Source organism: Psittacula echo (genome assembly GCF_963264785.1).
Source record: "Psittacula echo genome assembly, chromosome: 4".
Classification (NCBI taxonomy): Eukaryota; Metazoa; Chordata; class Aves; order Psittaciformes; family Psittacidae; genus Psittacula; species Psittacula echo.
In genome coordinates, this window is record NC_137738.1 from 88,680,096 (window position 1) to 88,697,530 (window position 17,435).

At 37.0% G+C, this 17,435-nt stretch overlaps 1 protein-coding gene across 1 annotated transcript in view; it reads left to right on the forward strand.

The window, feature by feature from the left end:
- Nucleotides 1–17,435, forward strand: part of SNTG2 (syntrophin gamma 2) — a gene marked incomplete at both ends in the record, with an annotated part of 282,638 nt that overhangs the window by 118,183 nt on the left and 147,020 nt on the right. The window contains one exon of the mRNA XM_080614918.1: nucleotides 5,243–5,380. Coding sequence (XP_080471044.1) covers nucleotides 5,243–5,380 — 138 coding nt within the window. The remainder of the gene's footprint in view (nucleotides 1–5,242; nucleotides 5,381–17,435) is intronic.

The following is a 17,435-nucleotide window of genomic DNA, read 5'->3' on the forward strand; positions in this document are numbered from 1 at the left end:
ATTTGGAATATGTTAAAAGAAGATTTCTGAAATATTTTCTCATCTGACTTCCATTTGTCTTTGCAATAGGTTTTCAAGTACTTAAAACTGTCATTATGTCCTCTTGTATTCTATTTTTAAACTAAACAACCCAAATTCATGCAGAATTAGTTATAGGTCCTATTTTGCAGATCTCTGATCACTTCTAATATTTTTTTGCATTTCTCATGAGCCGTTTCAGTTCATTACCTCTTCTGTGTAGTGTGGCCATGAATCAAGCTGACATAATACTGTATAAAAGGAAACAACATACTGGGATGTATTAAATGCTGTGCTGGTGATGGATTATTTCATAGGCATGAAATTATTCCTCCCTCATATTCATCAGTATTTAAGGAACCTCCTGTACTAACCAGCTGAAGAACTGTGTTTACTTTTGGGCACTGTCTTGTGAGAGTCATAAAAACCAAATCAGTAGGGAAGAATCCAAAGGAGAACAGTCAAAACATATGCTTGCCTTTATTGCAACCACAAGATATTGATGCCAATATTTTGCTGTCAATCCTCACTGCTACCTACCTGTTTCCTTTCCTTAACAAATGGTGATGAAAAATTTTTCTTGTTCTATGCAAGTGATTGTTCTTCCTTGCATATTTTTTTATGTTACACTTCATCCTGTTTTTTAGATTTTTCTTTTTTTTTTTATATGTTAGTGAAGGCTATTTTAAAGTTGAATTCAGTCCTTCTGTGATCTTTTGATCACAATAGGAAATGTGATGTAGAAAACATATCAAACCAGGTATGAGAGAGAGTAAATTTGAGCCTGCTGTAATTGAAGAGATCAGAGTACTGGCTGTGTGGGACAGAGACTGCCTAAGTTCTCTGTCTGCCAAATATGAAGTCATGTAGGATGAAAATCAGTGACTCCAGTTCTCATGTGTCTTCAACCAGTGTTCCAACTGTCAGTATACCGCAGATATGGAATTTCACCGAAGCTGTTTTAATGGAAGAAAAAAAAAATACGTTGAATTAGAGAATCTTAACACTCTGAGACCTATGAGGTGTAATAGCTGCTGAAATATTTTTCTGGAAGTATAATGCAGAATTTCAGTTGGGAAAAAAAGTTCAAATATAGTGCTGAAAGAATTTTATTTACAAATTAACAAATGTCATTTATAAATGCATTTTAACAGTTAAAAAGTGAACTGCCATGCCACTGAAGCTATGGATATATTTATTAACTATGAAAATAAACAAATGGTGATTTCTGCTGGAAGAGCAATGTAACTCAATGCAGAGGATTTTTTAGATAAGATATGGGAAATACCAGCTGATCCATTTTAAGGGTCAAAGACAGTAATACTCTATTTTGTTGCCAACGATAGTTGTGATCACTGCTAAAATACACTTAGGCAGAGGGAATAAGAGAGGTTTGGAGTTGCTGAGAGCTTTGTAGTTTAAATCAAAATAGTACTACTGCAGTGCAGACTCTGATATCTGTTCTGAATGCATACAAATATATTATGTGATTTCATTATGAATCTCATCTGAATTTCCTGATCATCTATCTAAGAGTCTTGAATATTTTCTGCCTCTCTTCAAACAGTTCCTAGCGTGAATAGCCTAACAAATATTGCTCTGATACATTTGGACATAAACAGCTAAATAGTTTCTAGAGGAAACCTATCACACCTCAACAGTACTTTTAAAGTCTGCTTCATCTTTTTGCATGCTTTTTCAAAATAAAACATACAGCAGTGATGGCAAGTGTTTTATGCCAGTAAGACGGAAGTTTGGCTTAGGGATGCCTACTTTGAAACAGAATTTGCATCTTTGAGCTTTAGGTTGCAGATACAGTGCACTGAAAGAACTCTAGTACTTTGAGTAGGGTCCCAAAACTTTATGCTGAACAGAGACCATTTTAAAGCAAGTACACTGGCTAGGGACCTGCCTTAAGTAGACAACAATAAAACTGATAAAAGGATTCATCTGCAATTCTGGATCCCTCTTGAGAGTGATTTTTTCTTTGTGGTATTGACAGTTTTTGAGCTTGCTTGGGAAAGTAGGTTTCAGTGTTTTTTTTCTTTTTCTTTCAAAAGCAGCAGTGACCAAGCTTTCTTAAAAGCCACAGCTCCTGTGATGCTTATGGTATTGATCTCCTTCTTTCTTCCTCCCACCACGTATGTGGACGTGCATATGCACACCACACACCCCTCTTTCTGAGGCCAGTGTCTATAAAACTGTCAGAGATATGAAAATCAACTTTTAATTTCCTGATCTGCCCAAGTAAGTTTAAATCTATATTCCTCTTAAATCCTTTTGAGATGTAATTTCTTATGCACTTTCCGCATATTTATTTATTTATTTTTTTTAATTACAAAACACATGTAAATTTGGTATATGATCTCCAACATTACTACATCATTCTGGGGAGTTATTTTCACTTTTCAGTCCTCAAATTCTGATACCAATTATTAGAACAGCTACCATATAGACAGATTTTAAATGAGAAATCGAGACCAACATAGCATAGTTAAAATGCTGGATATGCATGTACATGCAGAGAGTGACATTCTTATTAAAAGTTCCTTGTTTGAAGAAGCATTTTGTGTGGACTGAGATTTACCCTCTGGAGTTATATATGCCATCTCTTTAACACAAAGAGAAAACAAGGGACTGTGCTGAACTCTGATTCAAAGCCATTTATAATGGTCGAAAAAGAGCTGACTTGAAAGGCTGAGAGAAATCTAAATGAATCTTATTGATTCTGAAAGCAAATAAGGTATTGCTGTATGTCATCTTGGATCACGTCAGGAGTTAGATGGAGCATGAGGTAGGTATTGGATTTTCATAGGACTAGATGAGATTCAGTGAGACTTTCAGTTTAAGTAGAGTGATGGAAAATGCTAAGCTATTTAATCAGTTGTTCTACATATTTCGTTCCTTACTTGATCATCTGTTACAAATGAAAATTCAGGTATTTTTATATTGTGTTACTTCTAAACATACGTAGTGATTACCAGCCAAAGAAAAGTTCCAGGTTTAGGCTGTCTGAACAGCTCTCTAGAGCTCTGTTCTCTCAATGTTTCTGTAAAGCATACTACGTCAGCTAAAGTAACAGCAATTGCCAGTCTGGGTGGTATAGCAATACACAATTTCTGAACAGCAGCAAAATGCAGAAATGGTGGTTTTCAAGGCAGTTATTCTGTTTGAAAATGCTTGGTGTCATGCAGAATGGCTTTTAAACAGATGATTTTAGCACAGCTTTAATGTGTCATCATTCACAAAATTGTATTTCCATGCATTCTGGAAATCTAAAAAATTTCAAAACCTTGGGAAAAGGGAGAAATGTTGGTTTCCAAATAAGTGAGAATGAATAAAGCTTTACACCCTCACTGATCTGTTTGCTTTAGGCATTTCCAGCAAGCACTAAGGACAAGATTTATCTGCGCAGAGTTAGGCACTTGTGTCTGAGTTGTTATTCATATTTAATTTTTAAGTCAAAGTAGAGAGCTGTGGTGCAGTTTGTTCGCTTTTAGATGGATGTATAAAAGACATCAAATAAATCATATTTCAGAGGCATCTGTTGCTCACTACTGGCTTGACAATGTCTAGGTGTGGATTTCTACACTGTAAACTTTTGCAAGATCCATTTCAAGCTGAAGATACCTACATGTGGACGTCTGCTGGCATGGCTGATATCTGTATCCCATTATAATCATGGAAATCTGGTCTTCTCTCCAGGTAGAGAAGGGCCTGGATATCCTAAAAAGCTTGTGTCAGCCTTACATGTGTGGAGTTCTTAGATATCCTAAAGTGTCTTAAGTGGCAGCAGTGGCCTGCATGGGGACAGCTGCTTTGAAACCAGGGATAGAACCACCACATGAACAATTCAGCCGAGCAACTGCTGTGTATATACATCAGGCTAAATTGAATTGCTCTCTAGGCTCCACTTTCCATTTCTACTGTAAGGAAGACTTTGACATTTGGCTGTTGGATAGAGCCACACCACATCCAAATTTAAGTGTCTTCAACTTAAAGAGATCCTGCCTTTAAAGATCAAAAGGTTTTATTGACAATCACCACAAATCTTTCTCCCTAATTTTGTAGAAATGAAAATACTGTTATAAAGGTAATGTTCCATGGTTAATTTAATTTTAAAATCCCTTCAAGCATTCATTTAGTGCACAAGACATGTTTCTTCTTGAATTCCATTACTGTTTAATAAAACATAGGTGAACAACTTGATTTTAAATCACCATTAAGTAACAAATGCTGCAGCTAAACCTTAAATTACACCTGGTTATTTTTCAGTTGCATAGAGGAAAGTACAATTTTGTGATGATGCTGTTATATACATTATAAATTAATAAGCAGATATTACTTTTATATATAATAATCCATTTCAGAACAGGTGTTTTTCTCTTCCGTGTAATGGTTGTAAAGCTCTGGAATTGTGTTAGTCTGCTTATTTTAACAAATACCTCTAAGCAGTCCTAAATCCACATTTTTTGTTTAAGGAAATATCTGACTGAATATTAGTGGGAAATCTGCATGTAAGTAAATAAACCAAAAATTAAACTAAAATTTCTTTTTTACTACTCATGGAGAAAATGTTGTTTATCCTAATACTTGACTGTCCTATAGAGTTTACTAGTTATTAGTATGATGTAACTTCAGAAATGTATGTCCATCTTGATATAAACAAATAGAAATTCTGTAACACCTGTACTTATTTCTATTTTTTACAATGTCAAACCAGCTTTCTACTGTAATAGGTCTCTGTATCTTAAAGCCAGTGTTTAGGAAGGGTACAGGTCTTTTTCTGACACAGTGGAAGGAATGTCTCTAAGTCTGGAACAACACTGCATTTCCCCACTTCTTGCTGAAACTGAAAAATGTGTTCACATTTATTTGTACCTATCTGCTACTAATACAATGTCATAATAAGTTATACAATTAACAACAAACAGGACATCATTGAATGGCAACATTATTTTGTGGAACAGTGCAACGAATAATTATTTATTTTTTTCGTATATGTTATTGTCTACTTCAAAGACCATTTAGACCATATTTTACTGTACAAAAAGGCTTCTTACATCTAATCCATTTGAAGACTGAAGAGCAGGCCAGTTTTCTACTTTGTGTAAGCAGTGCTCTTTTAAATGCATTTTATGTATTGCATGGGATAGAAGTTGTTATTTATCATTATGAAGAGTTCATATTCTTAAATTTTTGTTTCTGTCCCTTGCTTTCACAGACTAAAACTGGTATTGCATTATTGTATGATGAAGTATCCGAAAATGCTTATGACATCCGACTGAAGCTTATGAAAGAGGTATTAACAATTCAAAAACAAGATGTCGTCTGCGTTAGTGGAAGTGATCACAGTACAAATGTAAGTGCTTCTATATCTCTGTGCTTTTGACTGCACACTTTAATGTCTTCTGCAGAGATCATTTTATGGTATAGTAGTGCAGGAGATTTTGTTGGGTAATAGAAATACACATAATGATCAGCTGTTGGGGTTTTTGTACGTACTTGCATGCAAAACCTTTTTTTGGCAATTGCCAAATGTCCTTTATTCTGACACACATAACCTTAACAGGAGAGGCAGTATCTGTAAATACTGGCATTACAGCATTCTTCCACCAAATACTGTTAGGCCATTAAATGAAGGGGAAAAAAAGTGTTTTCAATTGAAAGCATTTTCATACACCAGAGTTTTCTTCATTTTTACATCAAGTATTGACAGGATGTCTGTTCAAGGGCATAGAGCTGACTGAGAACACTTGATAGGCACTTATTTAATTCTTTTTCAGGCACAGATGGGGCTTAATCACTATCAGCATGTATGTCATGCTTTTTCAAAAAAAAAAATCAGCTATGCTGCTTTTTCTAAACATGTGCTACCCCTAAGCTATAGAGGAATCTTCTGTATCAACATTTATTAATGTCACTAGAGAGACTGGTGGCATGTTGCATAAGCAGTAGAGCAGTGATGTCTAGGTTATGGACATCCCTAAGTAGTGTATTTTAGTTCCTCATATAAACGGTGTTCCTCATATAAACAGTATTCCTCTTAAAATTAAGTGTAGTTATCCCAAATTTTACAGAGTAAAATATATTTAATGAACTGCGCTGGTATTTGCTAGATTGACAACTCATGGCAGCCTTCTCAGAGAGGTCAAAGGCGGGGGAGCCTTTCTGTCTGCTTGCTGTGTTTCACATGCTACGTAAACATAGAATCCAACACTAGGGGACACCAAGTGAGTTTGTGAATCTCTGTTAAGAATTAGAAGTTAAAAAAAAATGTAGCGGTATCCATATATACGTATCACATATATACATATGAGTATATCAGCGAGAGAGAGGTCTGTTTATGTCGCACAAGCCCATGTTTTATTCCTGCCATAGTAAATATTTATCTAAATTGTTTAATATCACACAAAACCTAATTTGAAATAGGTTTTAGTAGTTAGAAACACTATGTACTGGTTGCAAAACTTGTCCATGGAACTCTGGAACGTGATTTGCTCTTAAAATGGTCAAAAAGCTTGCATCACTTGGTAAATAGTGGGAGGCCACTCACTGAAGTGAAAGGTGTGTTCATTTCTGGTTGGTTTACTGAAATAAATAAAAGCCTCAGTCAAAACCCGCCAACTTGCATATACTTCCTACTTCAGTGGTAAGCATGATAAACAGCAGGTTTTAACTGCAGGCATTGCTGGTAGTTCTAATAATTTGTATGCAAATTGTGGTTGCAAGAGTCACAGTAAAATATCATGTGGCTGCAATATATGGTGTCTGTACATATAAGCATACATGTTTGCTTGGGACTCAATGGTATTTAAATTAAATGCTTCGTGTATAAGCTTTCATAGAAAAAGAATCAAAATTCTGCTTTACCTAGTCCCAGATTACTTCTGGATTGAATCACTATGGGCTGACTGCATCTCAGAAAATGTTGTATCAAATCTGTATATCTATCGATCATCACTCTTTGATCACTTAGGGGGAAAAAAAGTGTGTTTGTGTGGGGAGAGAGACAAGAAACTAAACAAACACACACCCAAAACCCCAAACACCCACTAAAATGAAAGCATTACAAAAAAGACCACCCCAAGCAGCAAACCACCACTCTTAATATCACGTTTAGGTTAATTTTGATGTTGATACGTTTTACTCCTACATTTTAGGTACCCTAAATAGAATTTCCTGATGGAAGACAGAACAGGAAGACAAGCTCTGATAATAGTTGAGGAGCTACATTTGAAAGATTTGGCCTTTCCTGGAAAACATTGTTGACATTATCTCCTTATTTTCCTCAAGTTTTCTCACTAAAGACTCTGAAAACTAAATTTTAAGGCACTGATCTATTTTTCTGTGTCCTTTGCAAGATCTCTCCCAGATATTCCTTTCTGAAAGTGTTATCTTCAGTCCCTGTGGGCTTCTGTTCACCAACTCTAATGACAAAAATGGGCTAAACTATGGCTTCATGTCAATATTTTATTTTTCCTATTATATTTAGAACCAAATAAAAACTTTTTAAATGCTGACATTTTGTATAAAGGCCAATTGAGTGTAACATGAAAACTGCCTTTTTTACAGCATGTAAATTCCTAGTATATAAAGCTCAAAACTGGAATTTGAAATCAGACAGAAATAGCCAGTAATTCTCTAGCACTCTTTTTGGTAATTCTAAAGTTTTACATTTACAGCTACACAAGATAAATTCCAAAAAGATAAATGCTTTACTTTTCAATTGGTTCAAGAAAATAATTTTCATCCCTGTGCTATATGATTCAAAATATTAATAGAAAATTATAACCTGAAAGTCAATTCTAAAGCAGTCATAAACTATCACGTTGTCTTACTGATTTATTCTTTCTTTCTATACTTTTTCTTTCTCAGGTATTCCTAGTGAATCTTTGATACACATGACCATTTGTCAAGCTAGTTCATTTGCAACAAAAATAGAAATAACTCATTTGCCTTCTTTCTGTAGTCACCTCAAACACATAGGAGGGGGAAAAATGTTTTTGTTTTAGAGTAACTTTTCTTCTTAGGTGGGATATGTAAATGGAAATATTGAAAAAGAAAGTTCTGTATCTACTTGTAGTAATATTTTGTTGTCCCACCAGTTTTGTGGGACAGAATTTGTGGGATGCATTTGTTTCCAGCCTTCCTTTCACTGACAGGTTCATTGATCCTGAGGAATGCTGAAGACAGGCTTTGCAGCCTTGCGTAATTAGCCCTTCTTGTCCCATCCAGTTCTGAATGCTGCAGTGAGGACTGGCAAAGTCATCAGTGATCACTAGTGCTACTGTTATGGGTTGGACATTGAGCAGTAGAGATTATTCCCAAGCATATAAGGCTCTCTCTATAAAATACCTTTCAGTACCATCATCTAGATCTATTTTGTTTCATATTTTGCTATCTGCCATTCATTTAGGTGCTAGTTTTAAGAACTGAGAAAACTTCACCTTTTATTAGAAATTGTAGAGCTGGATTTCTGTAATTTAATGAAAATTCATCCTGTTTCACTGGTTTTTGCTGTCTTGGATGTGGATGTAGAGAAATGAGAGAAAAGAGCATGCTTTGTGAAATCTAAGATATGTATAAAAAAATAATGTAAATGGAACTTTTCCTTAGAATTCGAATATTTCACAGTAGACAAGATGGCTTTTAAATATCTGTAAAAATATTTAAGGAAGTGGGAAATAATATTTTCCAGTGTTTTATTATATACTGTTACATTTATAAAAGTAATTTTTATATGACTATATAGAATGTTTGTGTAGTTTATATTTACGTGATTAAATATGTGATCTTTCCATCATACTGTATTTCAGAGCTTCAGTCTTGGCAAATCTAAGCATTCTAAGCAAGTCTTCATGACTTAGTATTGTGTTTTGGGTGTTCTGATTTGTAAGAAAAAGGAGGATTAATGGATGCACCAGAATTAGTGCATACTCACAGGAGCCAGGAACAAAGGTATTGACAGAAATGGTGTACAGAAAATAGACTTTTTTAAAAAATATGGATTTTTTTTCCCCCATATTTATCATTACTATCAAAAAGATATTAATTGTATGACAGACAGGGAGAGATCCATTTTCAGTTAAAGGAAAAACAGGAAGGAATTAATTTTTATACTTTATGCTTCATTATGGTATGGTTTTCCTTTAGCTTTTTGCAATTCTGCATGCTAAAATTAATTTCTTACACACAGTGCCTCACCTTAATATTCCTCGGTTTTCTTTCCTGTATATTGCTATCATCCTTCTCCTGTTGTCAGCCCCGTTTTATGCCTCTCTTCTTTTCATGAGAATTTTTTTTCTTTTACTTTGTATTATATTTCTGTATCTTTTTTTCCCCCCCTGCTAATTCTACTTGCAAAGTAAGAAAAATAAAAGAAATACATATGGCTTTTTATCAAAATCAGTCCTTCTCACAGAGCTGAATTGTCTCTGACTTGGTAAGTGGTCAGGCAAACAGTTTTCTAATGCAAGTTCCTGGCATCTTGATTGGAAGAGGACTCCTCAGAGACTTATGTGAGTCTAATAGAATTAGAATAACAAAAACCTTTGCATCCTGTGTACCCAATTGTCCAGCTTCACAAGCTGTGTCTTAGCTGGACTTTACCAGAATGAAACAAGGTGGGTGAATAGGGAAGAAAAATAGCAAGATTAGCTGTTGTGTTGATTAAAATAACAGAAACAGTGCCTGAAAGTACTGTTTAAATCCCTGATAAGACTGCTGTGGCTTTTTTTTTTTTATAACTCAGATACTAATAAGGACAGAGAAGAATGTTATTTTAGCAAACCCCTAGGGAATGGATCTGCGTTAAAGTCTAAACCTTAATTTCTTTATAACTGAAGGAAAATTCTGTCTAGATAACTACTAATATAAATGTTTGTCCAGTGCCTGTTCTACCATTACCGGTATGGTATTTTAGTCTAAAATTATTTTTTAAAAAGCTAATAACATTTTCTCTCTTTTTGGAAACATCAAGTGGGCTACAGTTCCTGAGAGGGCAGTATTAAGGACTTGTGGAAATGCACAGACATGGCATATTCAGTCTGATCAAAGTGGCAAATTGTGAAGTTTACATTTTTCTAATGTTCCACTGATTTCTGAAGATTTTTGTATACTCAGAAATTTTAATAAAGGCTGGGGACATAGAAGTAGTAACACTGGTGAGTAAGGAAGCAATCAAAACTCAGTGCTTTCTGACTTCTCATTAAGTATTCTTTGACCCTGGTCTGCCACGTACTTGAAGAAGGAGTATCTCTGTCCCTGGCCTAGGTGATGGCACTACAGTTCATCTGACATGCTGTGTGATTACATCCTATGATATCTTTGCATATCAGCATAAGGTTATTTATAATAAGCTTTACTATGTAGATGCCTGTATCATTATACTTCGTGATTAATCATAATCCAGTGGCATCTCTTGTTAGAGTGCTGCATGCACTCTTCCCTCAGTATGGTGTTTCTTCTAAATTCCATCTGGAAATAGTTTGTTCAAGAACAACCCTCCTGTAGTTTGAATTCCATATTTCTATGAAGAGAGTCAGACAGTAAGTGGGCTGCAGCCACCAGGCAGGTGAAAGTTTGCTGCTGATCAGTGAGAACTGAGGGTTATGTGAGCAGAAGTGGAAACCTCTGTATGTGGCATAATGTTAAATAAATGTAAAACAATTTGCTGGGGAAGATCTAGGGCTGGAGAGATGGAGGGTGAGAACTGAGAAAATCCTCATCATGAGAACTCATCTTGAGGAGAAAACCTCCCTGAAGGATTTCACGTATGCTTGTGCACCACATCCTCTTTTGTTGTTTTTGGATATGTAACAAAGAGCAGGATGCCTGCATTTTATGATATAGTTTACTGGGTCTTACATTCTTACAAGATCTGGTTCTTCAATTATTTTTTATCTTGTAACTTCCTTGTGGTAGCTTCAAGAGTTGCTGAAGAAAATGAAGATTAGATATGGCTGGTATGTTAAGTACTTATCTTTATTTTATTACCCCTTCTGGTGTCAGACTGTTTCTTCCCTTGTGTCAATGCAGGACAGGTTTCATGCTTCTCTTTTAACTCTTCATATTATATTTTCTTGGTTTGCCTTTTCCTTTCCCTTGCATGTTCCCCAAGGGCCTGGGTGGCAGATTCTGCTTTTACTGCCGTCATTGCCTAAGACTGGCTTTTATTTTCTGTTGTCAACCTGCCATGTAGTACCTGTTCTAAATCTGACATTTTACGTTGAACAAATAAGGAAGCCTTTTGAGGCTGCTTTCCAATAAATGACAGATGCAACTATAGTAGTGTAGAATAAAATGTGTGGAGATATATACATATATATATATGAAGTACTCTGAATGGTGCAGCAATAAATGATTTCTTTGTGCTGTTTCTTATCTCCTGTTTATCCACCTACTTTACTTAAGGAATAGTCTGTATGCTTTGATGAGATTGCAGACCCACTGGTCATGCTCTGGTCCTCCTACAGAGTAAATGTTACTCCACAGGGGTGATAGTGACTGCAAGGAAGGCAGATTGATCATGCCCAAATATTGCTTCTAACCCCAAATTTACATTTTATGCTTCCACTGTTGCAAATATGTGAATTTCATCCCTAAAAATTGAGTTTGTACATGGCTAGCAGCTCAGCGTCTATAAATCTTGGTCTTTCACAGAGAGTAGGCTGTTTTTTTGAATGCAGTTTGCTTCTCTTTGAGCATATGAAAATTTTCTCAGTCAATAGCTATATGCTCCAGTGTTTTCATGCATCAGCACAAGACAGAAGCTTTACTCAGATGTGCAATTGGACAATATGAATTTCCTTTAATGCTTAGAGCATTACAAAAATGTCCTTCCGAGCTTTGTGGTTTCTTGTTCAGGCTAAAAATACTTTTCCAAAATAAATATTCTTCCACTGTAGATTAAGTTCAGATGTGATGGCCAGCTTGCTTGCTCAAAGGACTGCTTGACATGCAAGCAGATCAAACTGCCTGTCAAACAGCAGGTAAATATAGCTTCTCTTTCCATTGCTGGCACGTTTGACACTAGTCAATGCATTTGTTTCTTAGAACTTATATGCTAGGTAATATTATGGCCTAATTGTTACTCCACTTTTTAAGCAGTAGCTATTACAGAGCCAGTATTGCTTTGAGAAACAAACAGTCCTTGATAACTTGAAACAATAAAAGGTCTTAGAAAGATAGGAATATTTCATGCTGCTATCCTGGCCAATTTCAGTTTTAATAATTACATTATTTCCATTCAAATGTACCCTGAAGTTTCATGCAGGGCACTTATTCTTCCTCTAATCTCCTAGAAAGAATAAACAAAACAGGTCTACTACGTGGTATGCTATGGGGGATACATAATTACTTCCGCTTTGTAGCACAACTGGAATGAATGATTACAGTATACACATAGCCTTCAGAATGAAGAGTTTTAATAAACTGTAGATATTATTAAAAGATATCATTAGAAAAACAAAATGTTAGTTAAAAAGAAAAAAAAGTATTTCAAATTTCCTGTTCAGATTGATAATCAGTACACTTTCTAAAGAGTTTTGCTTGCCTATAATATAGCCATCATACAGTCAACTTTAGCTCTGTATTGTTTGTTAATTTGTTTTTGTTTTTTAAGACAGTTACAGATGTCTGCCTCACTTTAGCCTCAAACCATAAATAAATTAGTTTGAAAAGAAAAATTGTATCTAGCCTGCAAGCAACTATAAAGTGAAGTTGTTTGTATGTTTGACTGGGTTTTCAGCTGCATATGAGCATGACATTATCATTAATGTCAAAAAAAAGGGTTTTTCCACAAGTATTGCAGTACAGTTTTGGCAACACGTGCTGGAGTAGAATTTTCTTCTGTAGTTGCTTGCAAAACTAGTGTGGGTTTCTATCCAAATTTTGTAGTCCTGAAATTTTGTAATTGCATAAGAAGTTCAGAACTGAGTCAGACCTAAAATCTACTGAGCCCACTTCTTCCAACAGCAGCTGCTAACATTTCCCTAAAAGAGCCAAGCAGGGCAAGAATATGTGATGCTTCTTTTAATACATTCCCTGCCCCAAGTTTTTCAGTGCCTTCCTGGGCAAAATGCAGTTTTATATTGGCTCTTAACAGATATCTTTTTGCTACAGCTCTCCAGTATCCCCTTGAACACATGTAGACTTTCAACATCCAGATTTTTTATTTCTTACCAGACTCCAGAATCTGCTATACATTGCACAAAGAATCATCTGGGTTTTTTTTTTTTTTTTTTTGTCTTATGGAACGCTTTATTATAGTTTCTCTCACTGTCTGCAGATTTTATTCCCTCCCCTTTCCTCCCCCAGTTCTAATTTATTTAGTGCAGGCCTTAAGTTTCTTAAGCCTTAATTGGAACCTTTTATTAAAAAAATGGGATTTAATTTCAGTGTTGTAGTCTTCATGTATCAAGGGTTTATTGAGAAGTATCACTCCAGTGTCTCTGCTTTGCTTCATCTATGCATTCCTTTAATACTAGGGTGAATGCTATGTGACTCTGGTGACTCCTGTTATTTACTGAATTTGCTTCTAAAGATGCTTCAAATTCATACAGACCCATACATCCTTTGTGCTACAAAGCATGTTGGAAGAACATCTCTAGTTTTTTCACGCTAATGAAAAGTGTTAATTTATCTTCCCTCTAGTAGCCTTATTAACTGAGTATGCCTTTTATATCTTGATCATGAATCAACCCTGTAGTTTTTTTGGCAGACCTCCTGCTCTTGGTAAATTTGAAGGTGTATTATAAACTTATATTATTTTTGGCAGGTTTTGGAACTCTCTTTTCTGTTGCTGCCTTATTTTGTTTTTCAATTTTATTTGCTTATATTCCTTTTTGTTGTTTTTGTATTAATAAAATGTCCATCACTCTACATGTAATAACCTCTCAACCTCCTTTTTAGCCATGCAGTTTTCCTTTCCCTCTTTATTAAGTCCTTTTAATAAGTGGCATTCATTGGCTCTGTGTTTCCTGTGTGGTACCCTTAACTACTTTTCACACTGTCTATAACGTTTTCATTTTCTTAGCTGACCTATTCATTTTCCCTTTCAACAAGCTTCCTCACTTTTTCATAGTTCCCTTCCTGGTTTTGCAGGTGACTGTTGAATGTAAAGTACATAGCAGTTGCTATTGCACAGTAGCTTTTCATCTATAAAAAAAATTACTAGATCCTGCATGCTATACTCAGGACCAGGGCAAGTACTTAGTCTTATCTTGTGAGCTCCATGAAGCAGTGACTGATAGAGAGACATGGTGTTTGTTGACTGCATTATATGGTTTTGTGTATCTCTGTCTGAACTACTAGAAGTTAAGACTTACCACCATTGCATTTCCCATTCCTGTTGTTTTTTTGCATATCTCATTGTTATCATCCTAGTTGAGTGGTCACTAGTAAAGATTCTTGCTTGTCTTTAGCCTGGATTCTGTTGATTTACTTGTTGAAGTTGTTGCAGTATTAGTTTTATTTGAGTCTTAAGTCCTTTGTAGCATAAAGCATTTACTCCGCTGTTTATGTAGCCTATTTTACCTTTCTTATATACATCCCGTAGATAGAGATTTTTGTATGTCTCCGGAGTGCTTATACCTTTATTTACTTCAGATTTAGTACAATTTTGGTTTTGTTCCTGGAACTCTGGCTTATATTTCCTGTTTGCATTTTTCCCTTTCCAACCTGTATTTCACTTCAAGATACAGAAAATCTGTTTTATCCATAGTAGAAACATCATCCATAATTTTACTGTTTTCTGTACCTGTCAATGTTTCCAATACTACAGTTTAAAACTTTAGGTGTGGCTTTCTTGAATTTTAAGTACCAGCAACTTGGTTTCTTTACAGTTCAAATAAGACTGTGCCTCCTGCACAGGTTCTGTGTGTTTAAAAAATGACTTCAGTTTCTGATAAACCTGAATCCATCTTCCTTAAGCCTTCTCTGTAGGAATGCATTAAGATCTTCCCTATCTCCTCAGCCCTACAGGGACTATTGGAACAGTTTTGGAGAACCTCACTGCAGAAGTCCAGCTCTCTCATTTCCTTTCTTCTTACCCAATTTTTGTATTTAGGGCTTAGTTCCTGTATTTCCCTACATTTTTGGTACAAATGCAGCCCAAACCTGCCTAGTGTTTCTTGGGCTAAGCAAGGGTTCATGTTGGATTGAGAATGAAGACCCTAGGCCCACTATAGGACACAATCTGGTTCAAGACCATCTTAAAAACCTAAACGTACACAAGTCCATGGGACCTCACGACATCCATCCGCGGGTCCTGAAGGAGCTGGCGAATGAAGTTGCTAAGCCACTGGCCATCATATTTGAAAAATCATGGCAGTCAGGTGAAGCTCCCGACGACTGGAAAAAGGGAAATATAACCCCCATTTTCAAGAAGAGGAAAATGGATGACCCGGGGAATTACAGAGCAGTCAGTCTCACCTCTGTGCCTGGCAAACTCTTGGAGCAGATTCTCCTGGAAGGCATGCTAAGGCACATGAAAAACAAGGAGGTGGTTGGTGACAGCCAGCATGGCTTCACTAAGGGGAAATCCTGCCTGATCAATTTGGTGGCCTTCTATGATGGGGCTACAAAACTGATGGACAGGGGCAGAGCAGTTGACGTCATCTACCTGGACTTGTGCAAAGCGTTCGACACTGTCCCACATGACATCCTTGTCTCTAAATTGGAGAGACATCAATTTGATGGGTGGACCACTCGGTGGATAAAGAACTGGCTGGCTGGCCGCACGCAAAGAGTTGTGGTCAATGGCTCAATGTCCGGCTGGAGATCGGTAACGAGTGGTGTCCCTCAGGGATCAGTGTTGGGACCGGTCTTGTTCAACATCTTTGTTGGTGACATGGACAGTGGGATTGAGTGCGCCCTCAGCAAGTTTGCCGATGACACCAAGCTGTGTGGTTCAGTTGATACGCCGGAGGGAAGGGATGCCATCCAGAGGGACCTCGACACGCTTGTGAGGTGGGCTGATGCCAACCTGATGAAGTTTAACCATGCCAAGTGCAAGGTCCTACACCTGGGTCGGAGCAATCCCAGGCACAGCTACAGGTTGGACAGATAAGAGATTCAGAGCAGCCCTGCAGAGAAGGACTTGGGGGTGTTGGTTGATGAAAAAATGAACATGAGCCAGCAGTGTGTGCTCACAGCCCAGAAAGCCAACTATGCTGGGCTGCATCAAAAGGAGCGTGACCAGCAGGTCGAAGGAGGTGATCCTGCCCCTCTACTCTGCTCTCATGAGACCTCACTTGGAGTATTGTGTGCAGTTCTGGTGTCCTCAACATAAAAAGGACATGGAACTGTTGGAACAAGTCCAGAGGAGGGCCACGAGGATGATCAGGGGACTGGAGCACCTCCCGTATGAAGAGAGGCTGAGAAAGTTGGGTCTGTTCAGCCTGGAGAAGAGAAGGCTGCATGGAGACCTCACAGCTGCCTTCCAGTATCTGAAGGGGGCCTACAAGGATGCTGGGGAGGGACTATTCATCAGGGACTGTAGTGACAGGACAAGGGGTAACGGGTTAAAACTTAAACAGGGGAAGTTTAAATTGGATATAAGGAAGAAATTCTTTACTGAGAGGGTGGTGAGGCACTGGAATGGGTTGCCCAGGGAGGTTGTGAATGCTCCATCCTTGGCGGTGTTCAAGGCCAGGTTGGATGAGGCCTTGGATGGCATGGTTTAGTGTGGGGTGTCCCTGCCCATGGCAGGGGGGTTGGAACTAGATGATCTTCAGATTCTTTCCAACCATAACTAATCTATGATTCTATGATTCTATGGATGTGCCACCTTGTACATGTTCAGGTATCCATTTTGGAGTCATCTCCCTTGAGTCATAAATGTATCTGTCTATTTGCTTAATGGCCATCTACCACCATTACAACTGTCTGGGATCTCCACTTTAAGGAGGGCATTCACATTTCGAGAGAGTACACTGACATGGTCTGTTATGAGAACTCCTAATGGAATTACTTTTCCACTAACACAGACATCTGCTTCTGTCATGGCTTTTGCCTCCTTGCTTCATGCCTGTGTCTGGGCATTGGCATTATTACAGATTTCTGTTCCCTACAGATCACTTTAATTTCATGTTAATTGCAGTGTACATGCCTGGAATCAAATATTTGACGGAAACTTTTTCTGTCACCTCTATAAATTAAAAACAGGTTTCTATTTTATACTGCAACATACTGTATGTGCACACAGTTCTGTTCTCACAGAGGTCATCTTAACTATGTTGAAACCTGTTGGTTGGGTATTTAATCCACAGTTGTATAGAAGGTTAGATTCTAATGCAATCAATTCTTGATAACAGAGTTATCTTGATAACAATCGGTTAGTCTTGCTCTTCCAACTTTGCACAGCTGACAGCCTGAAGGAAAAAGCAGAGGCAGGCAGACAGCATTACCTTTAG